The following is a 22,877-nucleotide window of genomic DNA, read 5'->3' on the forward strand; positions in this document are numbered from 1 at the left end:
TGCAGTCAGAGACCTGCACATGTGCCTCATTCTTGGCCGTGTAGGAGCCTTATTCTGGTCATCCCAAGGTGCATTTGGCCCCTGACTGTAGGAGTTTGGAAAACATGCTATTGCCCAAAGGTCCTTCTTTGTATAATGTTTCTGCAACAAGAAGCATTTCTTTTCTTGCTTATAGATTTGTCCTTTTCTAGCTTGGTATGATTTCGACATAAAAGTAGTGTCTAGCATGAAGCATTGTGTGAGAGACTCCTTGAACACAAACTTTCTTCAGAATTGATGGAGGCTGCACTGTGATTTAATTCTGCGGAACACTGGGGGCCAGGAGACCACCTGTTTGTCGGAAGGGAAGGATAAGGACAGCCTGTCATTGTTAAGTCCTATACTTCTCCTGCTGTGGTTAAAAGTACCTTTCTCCCCTCGCATGATCTCTGCACTGGGCTACCTGATTGTTGGTAAAAAAAAAATCCCCAAACTCTACTTCACCATCCTGTGGACTGTTGACACCAGTGCTTAATTTGTAAAATAAAAAATGCCAGGTCCCTTACCAGGTGGCCACTGCAGTTTGCACCACCCATTGCCCCGTCATTGCTGCCAATGAGTGTACCAAAACAGCTACTAACCATTTCTCTCGCCTGCAAGTATTTATTTATTTTATTTATTTATTTTTTGCACTTATAATTCGCGCAGATACCCACAAGGTTTTCCCCAAGTACGACCATTCAGGTTATTCCATGTCCCCAAAGCTAAAGGATAGGCTGGGGAGGCAGGTATTAGTATTTTTTATTTGTATATTGTATTCATAAACAGCCGTTGTTCTGCTCATCTCTAAATTAGATGAGCAGCGCCACCATGTGGCAGAGTGTCATAAGTGTGGTGATGACAATTAAGTGCCGGTGCCGAGCACCAGAAACCAATTAAGTACTGGTGCCGAGCTCTGCAAACTAGCGACTCAAATTAAGCACTGGTTGACACAGCTGACCCGCCAGTCACTTACCCGTTCTTTCTGAGTTTTGCATTATACCAGAAGATGATTCACTCGAGGAACTGTTGAAATGCAAATCAGGTTCTCCAGGGGAACCTTGCCCCCTTCAAATCCTCAGACTGACTGCACATTCGGTAAATCCTTATCTTAATATGATTTGGAATGCCTCCTTGAAGTCCGGCATCTACCCGCCCATCTGTAAACAGGCATTCCTGCTGCCGCTCTTTTAAAAAACAAATGCAGATGCAGACCTGAGCACGCTCAGCAACTTTAGGCTCATCTCACTACTACCAGCTCCTGCAAAGATCTTGGAGAAGTTGGTACATCACCAACTTTCATCATTCGTTGAGGCAAACGATCTGCTGCGTGATGCTCAATCTGGCTTACGTACTGGATACAGCACGGCAACCGCCTTATTGGAAGTGTCAGAGTGCATAAGAGAAACTGTAGACAGCAGCTCTTCTGCCATGGTGGTACTATTAGACCTGTTGGCAGTGTTCAACATGGTGGCACACTCCACCTTGTTTAATAGGTTAAGCCTAATTGGTTTTCAGACACAGTTCTGTCCTGGATTCGATCTTACCTGGAAGAGCGCTCCAAGGAGGGTTTTCGCCACCCTTTATCTCCCTCCCCCAAACCCCTGGTCACTCAACCTGCTGCTTTTTAACCTATGCTTTGGCCCTCTGGCCACCCTTATTGAATCCTGGGGAGTGAATGTAGTCTCCTATGTGGATGACATATAACTGCTTTTCACATTCCGCGAACATTTAGAAGCGGCCTTCCTCAAATTTAAAGACTACCTAAAAGGCATTGTCAACTGGATGGAATCAAACTTTTTAAAACTGAAGACAGATAAAACCGAGGTTATTTTCTTTAGCTAGAAGGCTTCCCACCCGCTAACCGCTGGAGGCCGGTAGAATTGAATCCACCCCTGTTCTGGCCTTCTCGCCAAGAAATTTGGGGATCCTATTTGACTCTGAGCTTTCCTCTGCCACCCAGGTCAGGCACATCTCCTCGATCCGCTTTTTGAAGCATAGATCATTCAGGAAGTGCTACACTTGCTTCCGGAAGAGACACAAAAAACAGTAATCCACACTCTTATGACATCATGTTTGGTTTACTCGAGCGGCCTTTATTTGGTTCTCCCTGCTTTTCTGATCTATAGGCTTCAGATTATACAGAATGCAGCCACTAGGCTGATCTGGTGGGTCTCTTTTCGCCATCATATCTCACCGCATATGAGGCAACTAACCTGGCTCCTTGTGGCAAAAAGGATTAAGTTCAAGGCCCTGACCTTGGATTTCTGAGCCCTTGAAGGCAAGGGCCCTCGATACCGGAGAAACCGACTTGGTCAGTCCCAAAAGGAAAGATCACTCAGACCGAACCACCACCAACTTATGCGCATTCTCAGGTTTGCCAAAGTCCGTCAGGGTAGTAGATTGTTCTCAGTACTGACAGTGTAATGTTGGAACACCTTTCCAATTAAACGTTGCATGGCCAAGTCTGAGCATGGCTTTAGGAAAAAACTCTAAACTTTTCTCTTTGACCAAACCTATATTTGATGGACCGGTCTTGTTCTCAGTCTCTGCTTTCAGTGCCAGGATGCTTCTTCTGAAGCAGCTGTGCCCTGTACAAATGTCATTGATTGATTGATTTACCCAAGGTCCCTAGCTTACCGCGCCTTTGGGTACCCTTGTGTTCTATATATATGTTCTATATATAATTGATTGATTGATAGGCGGAGGATGGTGACCACCAGAGCTTAGCAGTTAGCAGGGTGTTGTCTCCACCTCACTCCACGGCCCAGAGAACACTTTAGGTTTCTTCCCTGTCCCACATCCCTGGTGATAAACGGTAGGATTTCTAGACCTAGAGGAGCCTGGCGTTATCACTTTGGCCTATTTCTGAGCTGTCTAGAATTGAAAAGAGGTGTCAATGTCTTGTTTGTGTCACATCATTTATTATTTAACATTGATGATGCATGGAACTTTCCACGCAGCCACAGACTGGAGCACAGTTATGTTATACAACTCTTCTATAGCGCGCGGCTACTCATACGAGTGTCCCGGCGCTTTGACAAAGAGGAAAAAAAACAGTACATAACACAGTGCTCGACGCAGGCGGCAGGGATAGTTACTGGTTAAAAAGCCATGTCTTCAGCTCTTTTCGGAAGGCGAGCAAGTTGGATAATGATCGCACAGCAGTAGGAAGCTTGTTCCAACAGCAAGGGGCCAGATAGCGAAAAGAGCGGCCTCCCGTACGGGCTCGTTTGATTGTAGGGACGATGGCTTTTGCTAGTTGTGCAGACCTCAGAGTTCTCCTTGGAACATAGAACGCTATCCGTTTCCGGAGATACTTAGGGCCGATGTGATGTAGGGCTTTAAAGGCCAGAGTCAACACTTTAAATGTGACTCTCTTGGCAATAGGGAGCCAATGCAATTTCTCCAACAGCTCTGACGCATGTGCCCTACGCGGCAGTCCAAAGATAGCTCTAGCAGCCGAGTTTTGCACGACCTGTAGGCGAGCTAGGAGATATTTAGGAAGGCCTAGGTAGAGGGCATTCGCATAGTCAAGCCTCGAGCCTATCAAGGCTTGAACTATGATTTTTTTATGTTGAAGAGATATTAGGGGGAGGAATTTCCGCATCATCTTCAACATACCAAAGCACTTTCCTGTCAGTCCTATGACTTGAGGTCTAAAAGATAGATCTGTATCACAGAGAATGCCCAAATTTTTAGCTTTTACTGAGGTTTCTCTAGGCGGTGCCATATCCTGTGGCCACCAGGACCTCCACTCAGGATTTGGTGGACTTCCAAAGAAAAGCAGCTCAGACTTATCCTAGTTGCATTTCAGGCCATGACTCAGAAACCACTCAAATACGGCTTCCAAGCACTCCCCGATCTGCTTGCCATCAAAATCCTCTCCCTTGTTGCATGTGAAAAGTAGCTGGGTGTCATCAGCATAGGATATGATCTGGGCACCAAAAAATTCCGCTACCTCCGCCAGAGGAGCCATGTAGATGTTAAACAGGCAGGGGCTAAGGATGACCCTTGCGGGACCCCTACCTCTAGCGGAGGCATTTCAGCGGAAAACGGAGGTGCCCAGACCACTTGTCGGCGGTTGGTCAGAAATGACTTAAACCATTCCAACACCGTCCCCCGCAGTCCGATCTCCCATAGTCTTGACAGGAGATCGACATGAGGGACGGTGTCGAAAGCAGCCAACAGGTCCAACATGACCAAAATCGCCTTTCCTCCTCCATCCAGAGTTTCTCGAATGGCATCTGTTATCTCGAGCAAGGCTGTCTCCGTGCTGTGATTCGCACGGAAACCTGATTGAGATTCGTGAAGCAGGTTGTTATTCTCTATAAAGCTGGTAATAGAGGAATGCACGTGTTTCTCAATCACCTTGGCCATGGCTGGGAGAAGGGAGATTGGTCTGTAATTCGCATGCTCAAGGGGATCTGCAGTGCCAGTGCCATTGTCTTTTTGTAAACAACTGTTTGTGTGGATGGCTGGTTGCTTGGGACTTTAATGAAGCCACCAAAAAAGTGCATTAGCCACTGGGCAAAACTGTTCCCTGAAAATGTATTTTTTCCACTGGTACCAGTTGAAAGTACAGTGTGGTGTCAAATCACTTAGTGCCTGATTACGATGTCGGGCGGACGTTATGGAAAAGGAACCGCCCGACCTTAGGTTGGCGGTTCCGGACCGCTCTGTCATGATGCAACCCCTCATAGGGCAGTGGCAAGCCTGCATTTTCCAATGGAAGCTTGTGCGGCAGGCAGAAAAGGTCCACATCACAAGCTTCCATTGAGAAATGGAGGATTAACCCCTTCGATGCTGATGACGAGCTGAGCTCGTCATCAGCCACGGGGGGCGTGTGCGGATGACGAGCTGAGCTCGTCATCTTACGCGGCTTTTAGAAAAAAGCAGCGTAGGGGAAAAATAACTGCCGCAGCGATGCGGTTTAATACATCCCTGCACCGTGTTGCAGGCACCAGTGCCTGCCACACTGTGCATGGATGTTAAGGGGGCGCCATAGGTGCCCCCAGGCCCAAATGCAAAGGGCCAGGGTGTACTGGGTCCTGTTAGGGGCCCCAAAGTCAGTTTCGGACAGCCAATCCAGGTTGGAAGAGCCAAACTTGGATTGGCAGTCGGAGACCGACATCGTAATCCCGATGGCAGAGCCGAGTTTGGCTCTGCCGTCTTTGAAGGAATTACAATTCTGTTCCAGTTCTGATAGGCTCACAGAACCAGTCAGAAGAGGAACTGAATCTCCCAGCGGGTTTCCTTCTGTCTGCCGTAATCAAAATACGGTGGTCGGAGGGAAACCTCAGGATGTCAGACAGAGAACCTCTGACTGCTGGTTGGAGGCTCTTCACCCAACATCCAAATTGAGCCCTTAATCTCCCTGGACCTTAAAAAGCACAGAGATAAATGTGACCTTGTGTAATGGAACTGGCACTCATGTAAAGTGTTCCAATACCTTTGGGTCAAATTTGTGCTATATAAAACTGCAAAAAAAAAACAATGGAGGGCCTCGCCAGAACCGACAATGTTAAGTAAGTAATCTCTTTATTGACATGATTAATTAAAACCATTGCAATCACATTTACATTATGAAAGTGAAATAGTAATCAAATGCACAAAATAGGTAACAATACTTAAAACATAAATTCCATTATACCCTATATGCCAATGTTAAAATCGGGACATTACTTTCAATAAAGTCGTGTGCTGTTAAGGCAGTGAGGGATAGTTCAATAAGTGATAAAAACTGCATTTAACAGCTAAAAATGTTTAAAACGAGATTTCCATTCTATATATATATAACAATGTTAAAACCCGTTCTGTCTTCTTACACAACATAGCACGATATAGTTCAATAGACAATAAGATCGTCTTTGGAAGGCCTGCAGCTTGAATACTTCCCAGCAGGTTAATGGCAATCCCCAGTTGTTAGGAAGCAGCAAACAATGAGCAGCTAGGGGGTAGTAAAATATAGTTCTATAAACAATCAGAACGACATTAAAAGGCCAGCAGCTTAAGTACTTGTCCTCAGGTTCATGGCATTCCCCAGTGATTGGTAAACAGCAATTGATGGGCAAAATAGGTAACAGTGTTTAAAATATGAATTCCATTTATCCATTGATTAGATCACATCATATTCTCTACAAAATTATGCTGATTTAAAACTAACAAAGAATATGATTCAATGAGCAATAAAACCAGCATCAAATAGACAATAAGACAGACTGTAGGAGTCTAGCAGCTTTAAGCCTTGTCGTCGGGTTCATGGCATTCCTTGGTGATAGGAAAGCTCAATCAATGTGCAACTAGTAAAATATAGATTAGAAGACAAACAGACCGACATTAGGACCGACATTAGGAGGCTAGCAGCTTATACACTTGTCAGCAGGTTCATGGGGGGCCCCAATGATTGGAACACAGCAATCAAAATGCAAAAATAGGCGATAGTGTTAAAATATGAATTCTGTTTTTCCAGAGGTAAGAATCCATTATATGTTCTCTGAGAACTGTATGCTTATGTCAAAATAACCAAGAAGTGTCATTCAATGAGTAATAAAACCAACATTAAATAGCTAACCGCTGAGATGCCTCCTGACATACTGGTAGCAGTCCCCTTCTAATTAAAGTGCAGAGGTAGTTTCCTGCCGGAGGGGCAGGTGATTAGTAATGTGCTTAAAGTGCTGCCGTGCCATTGGATCACTGCAGCGGGTTATTAAACTGCATCCCGGCCTCCTCCAGTATCCTGCTGGGCCTTTCAGGTGTATCCTTGCTATTTCGTCTCTTTCTGCTGTGGTCAGGAATATTACAAAACAGCAGTTTAACTTTACATCTTCAGCCACAAAACACGCTTTTCCCTCCTGCCTGCGTGTTCGAATGCCTTGTTTTGATTGAAGGGATGCCGCAGCAGTGCTCTGCGTTCACTCATAAGCTCTTTCCATCTACATAGCTGATGGATATTATCTTTTTCCTCCTCCCCACACAGGCAACATCAAAGTGTTTCCAAAGGGCGTTTCCATTGAGGTAGATGGAACAAGGAGGGAAGGATGCCGTAGATACTTCTCCTGAGTGGTTTTAGTAAACCCAGTGGCTAGATAATGCTGAGGCAATGTTAGCGTTGGCAGTCTGCATTGCCAGGAGCAGGGCCTGAGTTTTAACTGTTAATACATCGGCTTCCGGTGGGTGTTTGGCCGACAATTTATTGTCATATAAAAGAGCCCAGATTACTTCTTTCTTAAACGTAGGTTTTAAGTGGCATCATCAGCGAAAAGTACAGTTTATTTGTCTAACATTTCCGTTTCAAAACATTTTGTGTTCTCTCAATTTACTATTCATCAACTGCAGATCTTCTGTTCTGGGAAGCAGGAGAAAACATGATCAATGTGATTTCTGTGGCTGTGTTCCAATCGGCGTGATCGTTATCGTGACCTTGGGAAGCGTGGGCAGACAGCTGCAGAAGGGAAGACATAACACGAGTCAAACTACCGCCTTGTTGTTGATGGGCACTTGCAAGCCCATGCCTGTGAACATCTGTCTTATTCTTTCCCCAAAAGGAAGTTCTTTCTAAGGCATTTGAACCCAAACCTTGCCAGACCACCCTTTAATAACTGGCATTGGCATGTGCAATTTCCCTCAATAGATAACAAAGGAAATTAGCAGCTATTGTGGCTGCGATGGAAAAGGCTGTTTTGCCTACGTATGTTGCAAAACGCTCTTATGTTATTGAAGGATTTATTTCCACAATGTGCTTGATTTATGCATAGTGGCAAAGTGCTTCCATGTTAGAAGTGTTTTTAATAATAGTTGCCCTGACTGCACTTTTTTAATATTACATTGAATAGAACACTGCACCCAGGCTCACCAAATGAGTGTTTCCATTTCAAAATGTGCACTTCTGATTTATCAATAAGCAATATTACCATCAATTTGCACACTTTGAACCGTGCCCGTTAACCTTGGGGGCAGCCTTTCGAGAAGGAACCAAAGGAAGGTAGACGGTGGTCCCTCAGTTCCCATTACCTGTGTTAGGCGGTTGAGCACCTTGATCTAGAGAACCACCGACTGGTCCAGTAGTGTAAATTACACGAGCACAGACATTATGATGAGCGGTTAGATGCTCTGTTAATTTCAGTATGTAGATTTTTGACCCATGCAAGGTTAGAAGCCTGACCTGCAAACCTTGAGTTGTCCATTGTTCTTCATGTTACTAGTTTCCTTTATTTTCCAAATGCAGGGCAGACCGAATATATACTCGTTGGTGTAGATCTGCATTTGTGTGGTTTCTAGGGATGTGATTTAAAAGATGCTTGTATGAGCTTCTTCAGGATATTTCTGAATTATAGTGATTTATGATTGTAGTATTTAGGAAGCTAGGATGAGCAGGCTTAGGTTTGTTACACAGGCTGCAGATGTTGTTTTGTGCTGCAAAACCTCCAATCATGCTTCCCCAAAGTCAACGGAAAGCTAATTGATTTCATGTTAAATCAGAACATATTTATTTTTTCAGAAAAAATGTCAGATTCCTAAAGTGTGTTTAAAAAGGAAGCTGTGGGCAATGCTCCCTTGTACATATGATATTGCTCGAATAATCTAACAGAAAATTAATATGTAGCAAAAATAGTAACCTTTTTGTTTCCGGTGCTTTAATAGTTTAATGATGGATATGGTTTAAAAAGATATGGGCATTATTCACAAACTGCACATTGTAGTATGTTTAGTTCACTAGCACTACCCACTTACTACTGAAAGTTACTCACTTACCTTCATGCAGAGGTCTTTGCCTGGCCTATTAGTTCAATGTGGAGAACTCCGCACTTCATGTCAGCCTGCGTTTTAGTAGTAAATGTGGCAGGGACAAAGGGGAGTGACTTGGAAATCGAGAATACTCATTCACTCATTCAAGAAACTTTATTCGGTGACTAAAAAACACCATAAAAGCACATTCATATATACATAGTAAAAAGTCATTAAACATTTCAGGATTCTTTGTACAATGAATTTACACGACGTAACTGCAACAGTAAAGCCATGTTAAACATGTAAAAATAAGAATAAAAAGATTTCAATCTTCCCCTCTAGTGAGCCTTAATCGTAGTGCTACCTTAATAAAGTTCATAATGCTACACAGTGTCAAGGGGTCCTCCGCTTTCTGTAAGAAAAGTAATGCATCTCTAGCGTGGACCAGGTTAGCTTTTCTCAAAATATCTACCAGGTATTTGCGTCTGGGCATTGAGTAGAAAGGGCAGAGTAGAACCAAATGAAGGGAGTCCTGCGGAGACCTGTTGTCGCAGCCGCAGGGCCCCTTCTGTTCTAGTGATGTAACAAACCCCGCTGGAGATGCCAACATGAATGGGAGTAGGTTCAATCTGAATCGGCACATCAGGAACCTATCCTGTACATTATGCATGAGAAACAAGTATGGCTCCATACCTTCCACGCTTTTTTCTTGGTGATGGGCCCTCACAGTCTTTTTACACCCTTCGGCCTCATCTCTGCACAGGGTTTTCCGCTCCAGGAAAATTCTCCCCACATGCTGTTTGTTCTGGGCTACAATCGATGCAGGGTGAAAGAAGAGGTTCCCAAAACCTAGTTCCTCTAAGGTATTTTTCACATAAAGGAGCCAAGGAATGCGCATACACTTGTCCCTCTTTAGGCAATCTGATAAGATTTCTCTGCCTAGTGTCGCCTCCGGGTTCACCCAAATTTTTAGCCAGGCGATAATAGGCCTCAATTGTATCAGATCTTCTATATATGGTCTCCCTAACTCTCTATGGGCAATCAAACCAGCAGTACATTGTGGGACCCTCAGAAGTGATTTCAGGTATTTATTTTCTTCTCGTTGGATGCAAGTGGTATTAACAAAGCCCCACACTTCTGCCCCATAGAGTACCTTGGAGCATGATACAGAGCTATACAGGTTTATCACCTGTTCCGGGGACCATCTTCCTAGCCTCCTGCCATAGCTAGCGATTGCCCCGTTAGATGCAACCATTTTACCACAGCGTTCCTCCACCAAAGTATCAAATCGCAAGGCGCCATCAAATGTTACGCCAAGGTAGGGAAACGTTTTAACCACTTCCAGAGTGTGACTCCCTATTTTGTATGTGAATTTGGAGGTGTTTTTTTTTCCCTGCCAGGAGCACATAGGATTTACTTAGATTTGCAGAGAGGTCCAAGGCCCTCATAAAACTGACAAATCCATCAATCAGGGTTTGTAGACTCCTCGGTGTGCGTGCAATCAGAACCGCGTCATCTGCATAAAGCAGAACAGGAATGTGACGCGACCCCACCCTTGGGCAATCTGCCTTCAAACCCAGCAGGAACTGCTCTAAATTGTTAATATAAAGGGAAAACAAAAAGGGAGCAAGAATGCAGCCTTGACGGACTCCACTCTTGCAGGGAAAAGAACTAGTCAATCCCCCCTCCCTGTTAAAGCGGACCTTGGCAGTGGTGTCACTATGTAGTTCTCTCAAGATGTTAATTAGACCGCTCTCTATCCCCATATTGAGCATCATGCCCCACAATTTGTCCCTGTTGACATGGTCGAATGCTGCTGCCAGATCCATGAAACCCATGTAAATGGGTTCATCACTAGCTATGGTATACTTGGCAGTCAGCATATATAGGTTCAGGCACTGGTCGCTAGTGGACCTCCCTGCCCTAAATCCATATTGAGTGTCCGAGAAGATGTTTCTTTCATCGGTCCACTCGGACAGTCTATTAAGGATTGCCCTCCCCAAAAGTTTTGCTGACACATCAATCAGGGAGATCGGGCGGTAGCACTTTGGGTCGTCCCTATACCCTTTTTGAAGATTGGCACAATTACTGCCATGGACCAGGACCGGGGCAGACCGTAAATAATGGCAGTATTTATTACCCTTGTCATAAGAGGGGCCCAGAGCTCGATGTTACTCAAAAACAGGTCAGGGGGGATTCCATCAGGCCCCGGTGCTTTGTTTTTGGTCAGACCCTCAATCCCTGCAATAATTTCTTTGATGGAAAATTCCACCAATGTGGCCTCAATTGAGCTGCCCGGTAGGCCTACAGTGGAGCCAGACTCATGATTATACAGGCCCCTGTAATTGTTAACCCACTGTTCTGGGAGAATATTGGCCGCTATATCCGGGGAATCTTTTTCCTGGAAAGTTGGGTTATTAATTATTTTCCAGAAACCTGTTAAGTCCTTTCTTTCCCCCGCTTCTCGCAAATCTGCCCATGCTTCCGCCTGCAAAGCAAGCTTCCTCCTCTTAATCTCCTTTTTGTAGACATCTCTGCCCTCTTTAACTTTATGGGGGACCCTTGGTTTGGTTTTAAGGCAGCTTTTCAACTCCCTCAGAGCTTTAGAGCAGTCTTTATCGAACCAACGGGGATTCCCGTCGTTCTTGAGTGGCACACTAGTCTTTAATAAACCATCGACCAGCTTAGCTATCTGTCCGAAAGCTTCCATTACCCTCGGTCCGTGGACCTCTATGTCCAGACAATCGTTAATAGCGAGTTTCCCTGCCTCTACCAGTCCCTTATAAAATTTTTCCCCGTCTATTTTTGCTCATTTTAATCTCCTGCCCTGGTCAGTTACTCTCTCAGTGACTGTAGGTTGGGCTCTAATTCTTGGACCTGCCAAGTGCAGCAGTTCCAGAACAAGGGGGTTGTGGTCACTAAAACCACTCCACTCGATCCCTACACTGGTTGTCTTATTAATTAGTGCCCTAGACACCAAGATGTAATCTATAAAGGAAGAGCATCCTCTGCCCTTGAATGTAGGGGGGAGTGTACCATCCTCCTGTGTCCCTACCATATTAATGGTATGTTCAAGATCATATTTGAACCGTAATGTCCTAAGAGCTAGGCCCAACGGCGTATGAGAGAAATGCGGTCCCTTCTCCATGGGGCATTGGGACCAATCTATATTTGTTTGGACCAGTGCCGGGCACAAATGGCAGTTAAAATCTCCCATCACCACCAACCCATATGGGAGCCCATTTTTTTGACCTGTTGTTACCTGGCCCAACCTGTTATCTAGTTCGGTAACAAGGGAGGTATTAGATCCCACAGTCTCATTATTATAGATATTTACAGCAATAAATCTAAGACCTTTTCCGGTGAACCTGACTGCCTGAATCCTATGAGAGTTACAATCAAGGCAGGCATAATTTCCCGGTAGGCTCAAATCTGTATAAATAACCAAACCTCCCATGGCAATACTCACTACTAAGCGGGAGTGGTTTAGTTAGTAGTAAAAAGGCATATAGGAGGGACAGACACCCACCAATAAAACAGTAAGTCCATTACTTTTCACAAATTTCTCTACAACAGCCAAAATATGCACTTAAGCTCTGACATGAAGTTTGTCCAGTAACACACATAGCCAACCCCTGGAACTTCAAAACCAGAACAGGGAAATACACCTCCGTAGGAGATGATTTTAATATAAATTAACCTATTTCAACTTTTAAAAAATGGACATACATTTTATTTCACATTAAATAATTATATATTTAAAAATAAATATTATTTTATAACATAATTTACTAGAAGTTTTAGGTTTAAAAAAAAACCTTCAGGATTTTTTTGCTTAAATAAATAAATGAAAATTACTTCTATAGCTACATTTCAGTAACTTCTTTGATGCACATTATAAATAAAACAAAAAGAAATATTTGACTGTAGTTGGGATTTTTTAAAATACATTTTTATGTAAATATAATTTAAATATATTAAAATAAATTATTTTTAAAACACATAAGACAATAGTGCTGTAACATTTTATTTTACTTTTTTTAGGTTTAAAAAGTACTAAATAATTTTATATTAATATTCCTCATTAAAACATTTTTACCAAAGTTTTTAAAAGTTTGATAAAATTATTAGGGCCTTTCCCTATACTTTACCAAAGGGCGAGGTATGGCGCAGCGGCCAGGGCGGCTGACTCTGGAGCATGATGCTCACGGTTCGATCCCCGGCACCAGCGGCAGCTCAGCCCAGCCCCATGTGACTCTAGGTAATAGCTCACTTAATCTTCCCGATGGCCCTTAGCGCCCTGAGACCCTTAGGGGCGATTAGTTCACGCTTTACAAATACCGGGTTATAGGAAGATATCCGCTCTGGTGGCAGAGACCTCTGCCTATGTGTGAAAAGCTACTAGCAGTAACAATACATTAATTAATTTGGCGCCATCCCTTTGGTTTCAGTAGTGAGGGACATTTAGGTATACACTTTGGAGTAACTTTACATTCGGAAATGGCGAATAGCCAAAATAGAAAACTTGTTACAAAGTGTAAGAGTAAATTTACATGTGAGCAAATCTACAAGTGTAAATGTGCCTTTGTGAATAGGGCCAATATGTCTGTAGATGGCATATATAAAACATCACTTGTAACCAAGATTGGACATAATCTTCTCATTGTAGAGTTAAACTCATTGAGATTTCTATTAAGGAGAAGCACTTGAGTCATTTATTCCCGAACAGTTTTTACTCCTGCCTATTCTGCTCCACCACCATTCTCTCACCTCCACTCATCGGCCGTCTACCTTCTTAGCTGTGAGTGGTGGATGAAGCTGCTAGTGCTCAGCAGCTGTGAGAATGTGTAGGTGGCTGGAGTTCTGAGAGCAGGACCATTCAAAACAGTCCTGCCTGCTCCTCCCTGAGATTTGTTCACAGTGCTGCGATGCAGAGTTTAGCCATTGAGCTTGCAGCCTGCTTGGTAATCCGCTAGTTTACCAGCTGGCTGGTCTAGCACTGGATCTCATAATCTGGGTAGCTGAAAGGAGTAATGGACGGATACCCTTCCCTCTGTGCTGCTGCTATCTGTTGTGTTAGTAGTGTCATAATGGGGAGGCCCCTATTCCTTGAACCTCATAACTGAATTGCTCTTTTAAGCTTCCTAATTTCACAAGTGGAGGTTTTGATGCATGGCTTCACTCAGAGTATATAAAAGAGCAACTGACATTACTGAAATATTGAAATGTTTTGTCTTAATATTTGTTCACCAACATTTATGCAAAGGTATCCGTGGAAATTTGAGGTGATCCATATGTGGAGCCATTGTGGCCGAATAATTTATCAGAATAACACAGACTACTTTATGGTTCTGTTCCAGCAAGCAGAGATGAACTTCAATCCAAAAAAGCGAAATTGGTCTATGAAGAGATTTGTCAAAAAGACGTTTCAACCCTCTGGGATAAGAAATTGAACTGCCGGACCAAGATAAAGTGTGACATGGAAGAAGTTCTTGCCAGCCTAAAAGAAGGTATGTATGCTTTCTCTCCTAAGCCTGTGTCCTGTCTTATATTTTGTCTTGTGGGTGTGTAATGTTTTATATCTTTTTAAATAAGGTGATACAACTTTAATGTCTACTTCCAAGCATGATAAACATATGCACCAAAATACAGGTATAAGAGAATAGACCGTCAGGCAAATTATTTTATTTGATAATATGACCAGTCGAATTTGTAAGTTATAGCTAATGTGATGTTAGGAGAACTGCAGGTCCCTATCAGTGGTCGAAAGTCATCTTCATCAAAGAATTGGCCAGAATCGATAAATCACAGTAGTGGAGATAATGTGGATGATGAATCCTTACAGTATTGAAAGTAACACCCCTAAACATAAAAATATTGTTCCTGTTAATAGAAAATGACAAAATACTTCAAAGGAAGATTTTTGCCCCTTACTTATTAATCCACAGCAGTTTGCATTTGGGACAATGTCTAGTCATCAAACTGATGAAGGAATGGGGTTAACTGGAACTATATTATTGTGAGCAAACACCCTCTCCATTTACAGTTTGGAGGACAGCCTATTGCCTTGTGCTACCTCTGTTGCGATGCTGGCTAAATGCAGCTCTTTCCTACAAAACTAGTACATTTCAACATTGTAAAGAGGAATCAAAAGGCGAGTATATGGTTTTGGAATCTTGGCACTGTACCGACAATTCCGTCTCAAACCTTCCCATGTGGAGGACACAATTACAGGGTGTCTGCAAGTTGTGTGAATAACTCTGGAGAGCATACAAATATAAAGTAGCACAGCCAGTATTCTGGTGACCATGTGCTACATCTCTTTCATGGGTTTGAAGGCTGGGGTTACGTGCTCCCAGACTGCTTAGAATTTCCCGGGACTTCTTGGATAATGCTGTTTAGACCTGAAGCCACTCGCCCCGGAGAAACTCGCTGGTTGATGGAGAAGAGTCTCTTGTGATTTGCACCATTGAGATTCTGCAGCTGTACAAGACTGACGTTGACACTGTTAAATCACTGCATGCCATCCAAGCTAGACCACAGTATTTTTCCTACCCAATGAAAACGTATAAATCTGTCGATGTCAGGACCCTTTTTGGCTCAAAGGCTTTGGCTGCTGCCTGTTTCACTAACTAGATCAGCTACATCCCACAAGTGACCACAGCCAACATGTCGTGGATAATGTGCCAGGGTTCCCTGATGCTATGCAAAAAATGGTGTCTGAGTAATGACTAGAACCTGATTACAATTGACAATCATTGGTAAAATAAGTTACACATGCTGTAAAAAATAAAGTTTGAGAATGCTGTGGCCTGATCTTCGCCAAAATACATATTCATCAGAAACGTTTCTGCCGTAGTTTGTCACCTGAACATATTGTATATGTATATTTAGGGCTTAGTCTAAGGGCACCAAACAACTATGTATAATTGAAAACCACCATACAGTGCATGGAAGTTACCACATGGACTAGAAGCAAACTGTGTATTAAAACGTGAAATGTAATTATGTATGAAACCTTAATAGCGGATTTAAGATGTTTGAAGCTGAAAATTCTGCACAGGAACAATTCTGCTACGAAATATAAATACTGCAGGGAATCACAAAAAAACATGTGTAGGGTTTAGAAGAATCTGTCACCTACTCAAAATACTACTGTTGCTATAACTTGCAAATAAAATGAACATATTTTTGATGTGTATGTCTCTCTTCCTGTAGAGCATGATGTAATGTATATTTGTTTAGTTTAATTGCGTGCAAACATTGGAACTATTTTTATTTTCAAAATCTGCTACTAATGCAGTTACAACAGCACAAAATATAATCATCGACAGTGTGTTGAAACTTTTCAAACACTCACCCCAAGCCACAGATTTGGGTTTAATCCATTGTTACTTTGTTTGCCACGTCACCCCAGTTTGGACCCAGTCCTATGCAAATCAGTCTTGACCCTGCTCCTCATGGGAACAGTCCAGTTTGAACTGCACAGCCAGGTCCTCCCTGGACCGGAAACAAACATCCTCGGACCGGTTTTGGACTATCACCCCACATCATCCAGGCTAGCTTGAATTCAGTGGCGCAGCGAGCGAGGGGCCCATGTCTGGGCATACCCGTAGGCACTTAGTGCGCCTATAGCAGCAACATAAAATAAAATATTATGATAGATGGAGTGTAGGAACATTTCAAACACTCACCTCACGCCCAGTCACAGATCTGGGTTTAATCCACCGTTATTTTGCTCGCCATGTCACTCCAGTTTGGACCCAAACATATGCAGATCAGTCTTGCTCCCCAGGGGAACAGTCCAGCCCAAACTGCAAATTCAGGTCCGCCCTGGACTGGAAACAAGTATCTTGGGACCGATTTCGGAGTATCACCCCCTCATCAGCCAGACAAGCAAGCCTTTGTGTACTAATGACTTGAAATGTGTTCATGCATGTGCAAACAGTTGATGTTGATACCTTAGCTATGTTTGTATGTGTGAGTGAAATACATTTCCTTTTCTCCAACCTTCTGCTGCGGTTTTCCATGTGAATATAGTTCCTCCATTGGCAGCAAAGTCTCATGATTTAGGTAGTCTGGGCCAAACCAAAATGTAATGATATATCCTCCAGGATGATCCCGGAGAGATTAGGAATAACATTATTGTGTGTTTTCGAGGCAGGGGTGCCACATGTTAAAATCTGACACCTATTTTATTACATTGTAATTCACCCAAATACCATATATAGTTTGGCGTGTTTCAGTATGTCTGCTTCAGAAGGACATAGAGTGGATAGCCTTTGTTGTAAACATAGATTTACATATGATAAAAATGCTGCTGAGGATTACATTACATCAGTGTCTCTAGAACATGTTAAAATTGTGTTCTAAGATTTGGGGCCTTCTGTTTCCCAGTGCTTCACCTCAATCATATCATTTAAGGTGGGTTTCTGGCCTTATTCCAAGTATATCCGTTTACTACCTACCGGCTAACCCAGAACACTTTGAGACAGAAAAGCTTTCGATATTTCTCTCCGTGGGTTGTTTGGATAATCTGAATCTTAGTTTCCCTGCTTGAAGCGGAGAAACGTACTGTATGGATACAAGAAACCTTTCTTCCTCAGCCATGTACAAAGGATTTATCAGGTTACTGACTTTCCACCAAAAAAAGGGAGTGAGAGTGCTCAGGAAATTCAAGGGAACATGATCTTCACCTCATCAGCTTTGAGATGAAACATGGTCTTCATTTATTAAAATGGGTGTATGCAGCCTACGGAATTATCACTCGTAGATTTAAATGCAACTACTTTGACCGAGGTCAAATCTTCACCTACAAATGGAGCACACTGAAATACACTTCATCTCTTGCATCCAAAGTCTCTCTCATTCACATTAGTGCATGTGCGCCCATTACCGGTCATTTCCATCACAGGAAGCGGAAATTGTGCTTTGAAGGATCGGCTTTGACTTCCAGGAATACCTTTTTGTACAATATTAATATTATGATTTGAATGGAGCCTCAATGGTTTGACAGGTTGATGGTTGAACAGGGTCGGACTGGGACAGAAAATAGACCTGGGCGCCAAAATAAAAGGGTCCCCTCTTAGTGAATTAGAATGTTAAAAAAATAGTGGCCCATGTTTGCAAGTTCTGGCACTTTTGAACTTGGAAAGACATGTTGTATTAGTGCCTTGCATAGGTTTCATCTTGCAGGAGCAATGTTTGTTTTAATATCAGGCAAATCAATAGTAAAAACTGGCCTAGCAGACCAAAAACAGACCGACAAACAGCCACAAAACCTGCCCACATACTGATGTCAGACCATCCCATCGGGCGGGCACTGCCCGATTGTGCCATAGGCCAGTTCCACCCTGTGGTTGTGGTGGCCAGAAATGATGCTGTTAGTTTTGTGAGTGATGGCCCTCTCTTTGGATTGTAGTTTACGCAGCCATGGTTGCAGATGTTGTAGTGGGTAATCCTAACAACCAGCAATCGTTCAGTTATGTTAGAAATAATAGCTAGAAGGGAGACTAGTCAGTATTTCCGATGTGGAAGGTTTCTAATCTTGAGTATAGTTATGATTAATGTACACGGCTTCAATCTTCAGTGGAGGATTTCCTCTGCATTGGTGTGACTAATGTATATTTGAAGTATGATATATAGTTGCCAGTGAGTAAGAGCCAGCTGAATATTTGAGTCTATTCCTTAACTTGATGACTGTAGGCCAGCGCCTGATTTTTTTTCTGTTTGTGATGCTGGAATGGGGAAGCTGGAATGAATGGTAAAACCTGGCTTTTGGACAGATGACAAGATTGCTGATTTTTAACTGATAAACAAGGTCATTGTCTCTAGAGACAGACCGTGACTAGTTCAGACTTAATCTGTTGACAGAAATCTATGCTTTTAAAAACATTTACGGTGACTGTGGGAAGAATGGTGAAGAGACTTTTTGCCTTTACAATAAGATCACCCGCAATACCTCTTTTGGTTAGAATGTATTTCGTCAATAAATATGATTAGCTCTTCTAGAATGTAGAGCAGCCAATATCTAATTTGTTGTGCGCTGGTAGCCAAGTTAAAAAAACACACACAAATAGTATTTTATATTCAACTCCAACTTAGGGTATTCAAAAAAATACAATGTTAACTGACCGCAGAATGCGGGAAGCGTTAGCCTCTTACAGCCAGATTCATGAAGGTGAATTGTGCTCGCAAAGGGCCAGATTCTCAGAATCTGGCCCTTTGCGAGCGCAATATTTGCATTTGGGATTCATCATCCCAAATGCAAAAATTGGTAATAGCGATTTCGCAAATTTGCGAGGAATTACGTTTAAGGAATCTCTATTTGAGATTCCTTAAATGCAATTCATCATCCATTTTTAAATTGCAAAATCGCAATTTCGGGGCGCTATTTACCGCGAGGTCAAACCTCGTGGTAAATAGCGAAAACTTAGAAAAATGCTTTTAAAGGCATTTTTCTAAGTTGCATGTTGCACACACACATGTCCTTTGGACATGTGTGTGCGCAACACCAATGTAGATTTCGTTTCAGGGGTGCTACAGGGTGTCCTTTGGACACCCCTAGCACCCTTTAAATCGCTATCTTATTTGTGATTAGCAAATTGCTAATCGCAAATAAGGAATACTCCCCATTCATTCCTATGGGCCTTTTGGCCCATAGGAATGAATGGGGAGTTATTCCTTATTTGCGATTAGCAATTTGCTAATCGCAAATAAGGAATGTGTAGGAATTGCATTTTTTTTGCGATTCCTACATGAATCCCGTTTTGCGAGTCTTTAATAGCGATTCCTTATGAATCGCCATTAAAGACTCGCAAAAAAGGTCTTTGATGAATCAGGCTGTTAATCGCTTGTAGAAAAGTCGATTTTTTTTCCAAGTTTGAAAATGCAAATGCCAAACTGGTATTTAGTTCCGCTCTGGCAAAAATATGTTCTAAAATACTAATCTTAAACGAGGATTAATTATAGTAGAATGTTGGTATTTGTCTATTTTGTTAACAATACATTTTGTTCTATAATGTTTATGCCACATGATAGCCTCTGCCGTTGGCAAGATTCCTGTTCTGAGCACGTGAAGGGGTTGTAAAAAAAAAGCTGAAATTAAAACTAGAAACAGTGTGATATAGGTTTAATTGAGTATCTAAAAGACAAACTAATAAACGATTTCATTCATTATTTTATTGATGCAGCTATTCTTGTAGGCAGCCATGACAATCAATTGCTTAACAGTAATTATGCACGCATTCGATCACGATATTAACTCTTAGAGAGTGCAATATAATACTATCTCCAGTGTCCACCAAATAGGTGAGACCGCAAATAGTGATCACTTGTCTTCAGCTACAGGGGGTCGAGGCAAACAAACTGAGCAGCAGATAGTTGTAGTACATTGCCTGTCCCTACTCCAGCCTGCCAATCCATTGCCTGTCATTACATAGTCCCAGGGTGAGCAGTGGAGAGATGGCTAGTCCTCTTTTTTTCATTATTTAAGTTACCTTTACTCTTTTTTTATAATGAAAATAACTCTTAACCTTAGCCAATTTATGTATCTTAATTTGGGTGATGTTTTGACAGGTTGACAGGTCATGTAGTGGTGGTGGTCAAATTTTGTAGGTCGGTGTATAGTGGAGGCAGTGTCTTGAGGGTGTCCTCAGCAGACAGAGTTGTGAGTGGTGGCCTTACACTGAAATATTCTCATCTCCCTAGCAGCACTCTCTTTTTTTAAATTTTTTTTTATTTGTCCTCATTATCGCCCTTGGTATATCACATCAGGCTATCGGAGAGAGGAATATACTGCCACAGATATACTGGTAGTGCTTTCACCGATAATTCAATGTTGACACTCAGCATTATCACATCTCTCCATAAAGCACCCCGATATAACCGTAGCAGGGAGATGTTGCTGCAATTCGATACCCACTGACGTTTGGGGAAACCATTGGGTATACCGAAAAGGAAAATATAGACCAAGCAGCTTAATCATAGGACAGTGGGGGGAAAAAAAAAACCCACAGTCAAAAGCCAACTAATTCAAATTTAGGAGAAGCCAAAATTTACGTTTTTCGGGATTGCCAGATCTTGCGAGGTCAACTTTGGATGTTTGCAGGACTGAGATACGCCAGTCTAACAACGTGGGAGGTGCTGGGTCTTTCCATTTCCTGCAGATTTCCCTTCTGGCCAATAACATGCAGTAAAAAAGAAGGTTCTTAGCAGGGCCTCGAACTCCCGAAAATAATCCGAAGATTACGGCCATTGCATTGATTGAGATTGCTACCCCTAAAGATGTAGTCAATAGTTTACTAATTGAATCCCAGTAGGAGAACAAGAGTGGGCATTCAAAAAACATATGTATGTCAGAGGCTGCTAGAAGCCCACACCTAGGGCAGGCTACAGGGGAGTTTATTGAAAATTTCGACAGCCGCTGTGGTGAATAATATGCCCTGTGTAGGGTAAAAAGATGATTCCTACGCAACCAGACTGGTTTCACTATGTCCCACAAGATTTTAAAAGAGGCGTGCCAGATGTTATCAGTGTCCTGATCAATAAAGGAAGCGCTCCACAGTGTCTCCGGTAAGGTGAAATCCCCGTCAACCTCTTCCAATAATAAGTTATACCAGACTGAGATCTCCTTACTCACAGAAAGTTTGTCCAGCATCAGGGCCACTAAGCTGCTGTCTCCTCCCAGTTGGTATCTACCCCTAGCTGAACGCTGTGAGTGAGCCCAACTCGCAATCTTTATATACTTGAATCTGGAAAGACCCGGCCCTACTCTAGCTAGTAAAGCTTCCCAAGGGAGGAGAGAACCATTTATAAACAAGTCCCCCCCAAACCTCCAAACCGGCCTCCCTCAGTGGTGTTGCCAGGCTATCGAAAAGCCAACCTGGACATCCCCGGGAATCCCACATTGGAGACCTGCCTGCAAAATATCCCAGTTTTATGGAGCCTCTTAGCTTAACCCACGTTTTTGTCAATCCCAATAATACCTTCAGCTTCAACTATTTAAAAAACTTAGGGTCCCCAAATTTAAACAAAAAACCCTGTTGGCCAACTCCCTCTCCTCTAAGTAGTGCGGAGAACATAGTGCCTATTCCCACATTCGTGGGCATCTTAAGCAGCATCCTGGCTTGGGAGAGTTGAAAAGCCCACGCGTATAGTTGTAAATCTGGAGCTGCAAGACCCCCCTTTTCTCTCCTACGCCTGTTTTTTTTCCATGAAATCCGAGCTGTGAGGTCATTCCAAATAAAGGAGCTAATATCACTTTGCAATTTTGCTATGATAGAAGGCTCAAAATAAAGCGGAACAGTGTTAAACAAAAAAGAAATTTTGGGCAAAATAGACATTTTAACAAGGTTAACCCTACCCAGAATAGAAAGCGGGAGTGTAGACCAAGACCTCATAAGTTTTCTACATTCTCTTGCTATCAATGAAAAATTCAACGTTGCAATTTTGTCTATGTTTTTAGTAATAGTGAGGCCAAGATAACGCATAGAAAGACTCAATTGAACCCCTGCCACTGGTTCGGGGTCGTCCCACTGCATCATCTCAGTTTTAGATGCATTAATTTGGTATCCGGATACCTCCCCATAGTCATCGGCCTGAGCAATTATAGAGGGAAGAGCAGTACGGAGGTCTGAAGAGAAGATGAGAATGTCATCGGCGTACAGGGCCACTTTCCTCTCCCAACCCATATATGAAAAAGACTTGATGTTACAGTCGTCCCTTAACCGTTGGGCGAAGGGCTCTATATATAAGTCAAATAGGAGAGGGGAGAGGGGGCAGCCCTGCCGCGTACCCCGAGTAATATTAAATGGGGCTGACAGTTCGCCATTAACTAGTAAAGAGGCCATAGGCTTCTGATAGAGTAGACTCACCGCTCTGCGGAAAGCCCCCCCAATGTTGAATTTACCCAAGACCCCCGACAGGAACATCCAATTGACCCTGTCGAAGGCCTTGGTGGCGTCCAAAGTGATGACAGCAAGGGGAAGAGAGTCCGCCGTCGCCATATCTATGGCCCCAATAAGATCATAGGTCAATTCAAAGAGTTGGCGACCCCTCACAAAGCCCCTCTGGTCCTGATGTAATATAGAAGGTGCCACTACCCCATGTCTATTGGCAAGAACAGATGT

The 22,877-nt window shown here is 42.9% G+C and overlaps 1 protein-coding gene across 3 annotated transcripts in view; it reads left to right on the top strand.

Moving 5' to 3' along the window:
* Window positions 1-22,877, top strand: part of TBC1D4 (TBC1 domain family member 4) — a 664,791-nt gene that overhangs the window by 580,550 nt on the left and 61,364 nt on the right. For all 3 annotated transcript variants that reach the window (XM_086934887.1, XM_086934888.1, XM_086934889.1), the window contains one exon: window positions 14,109-14,258. In XM_086934887.1, coding sequence (XP_086791013.1) covers window positions 14,109-14,258 — 150 coding nt within the window. The remainder of the gene's footprint in view (window positions 1-14,108; window positions 14,259-22,877) is intronic.

This window comes from Lissotriton vulgaris, chromosome 8 (genome assembly GCF_964263255.1).
Source record: "Lissotriton vulgaris chromosome 8, aLisVul1.2, whole genome shotgun sequence".
Taxonomy (NCBI): Eukaryota; Metazoa; Chordata; class Amphibia; order Caudata; family Salamandridae; genus Lissotriton; species Lissotriton vulgaris.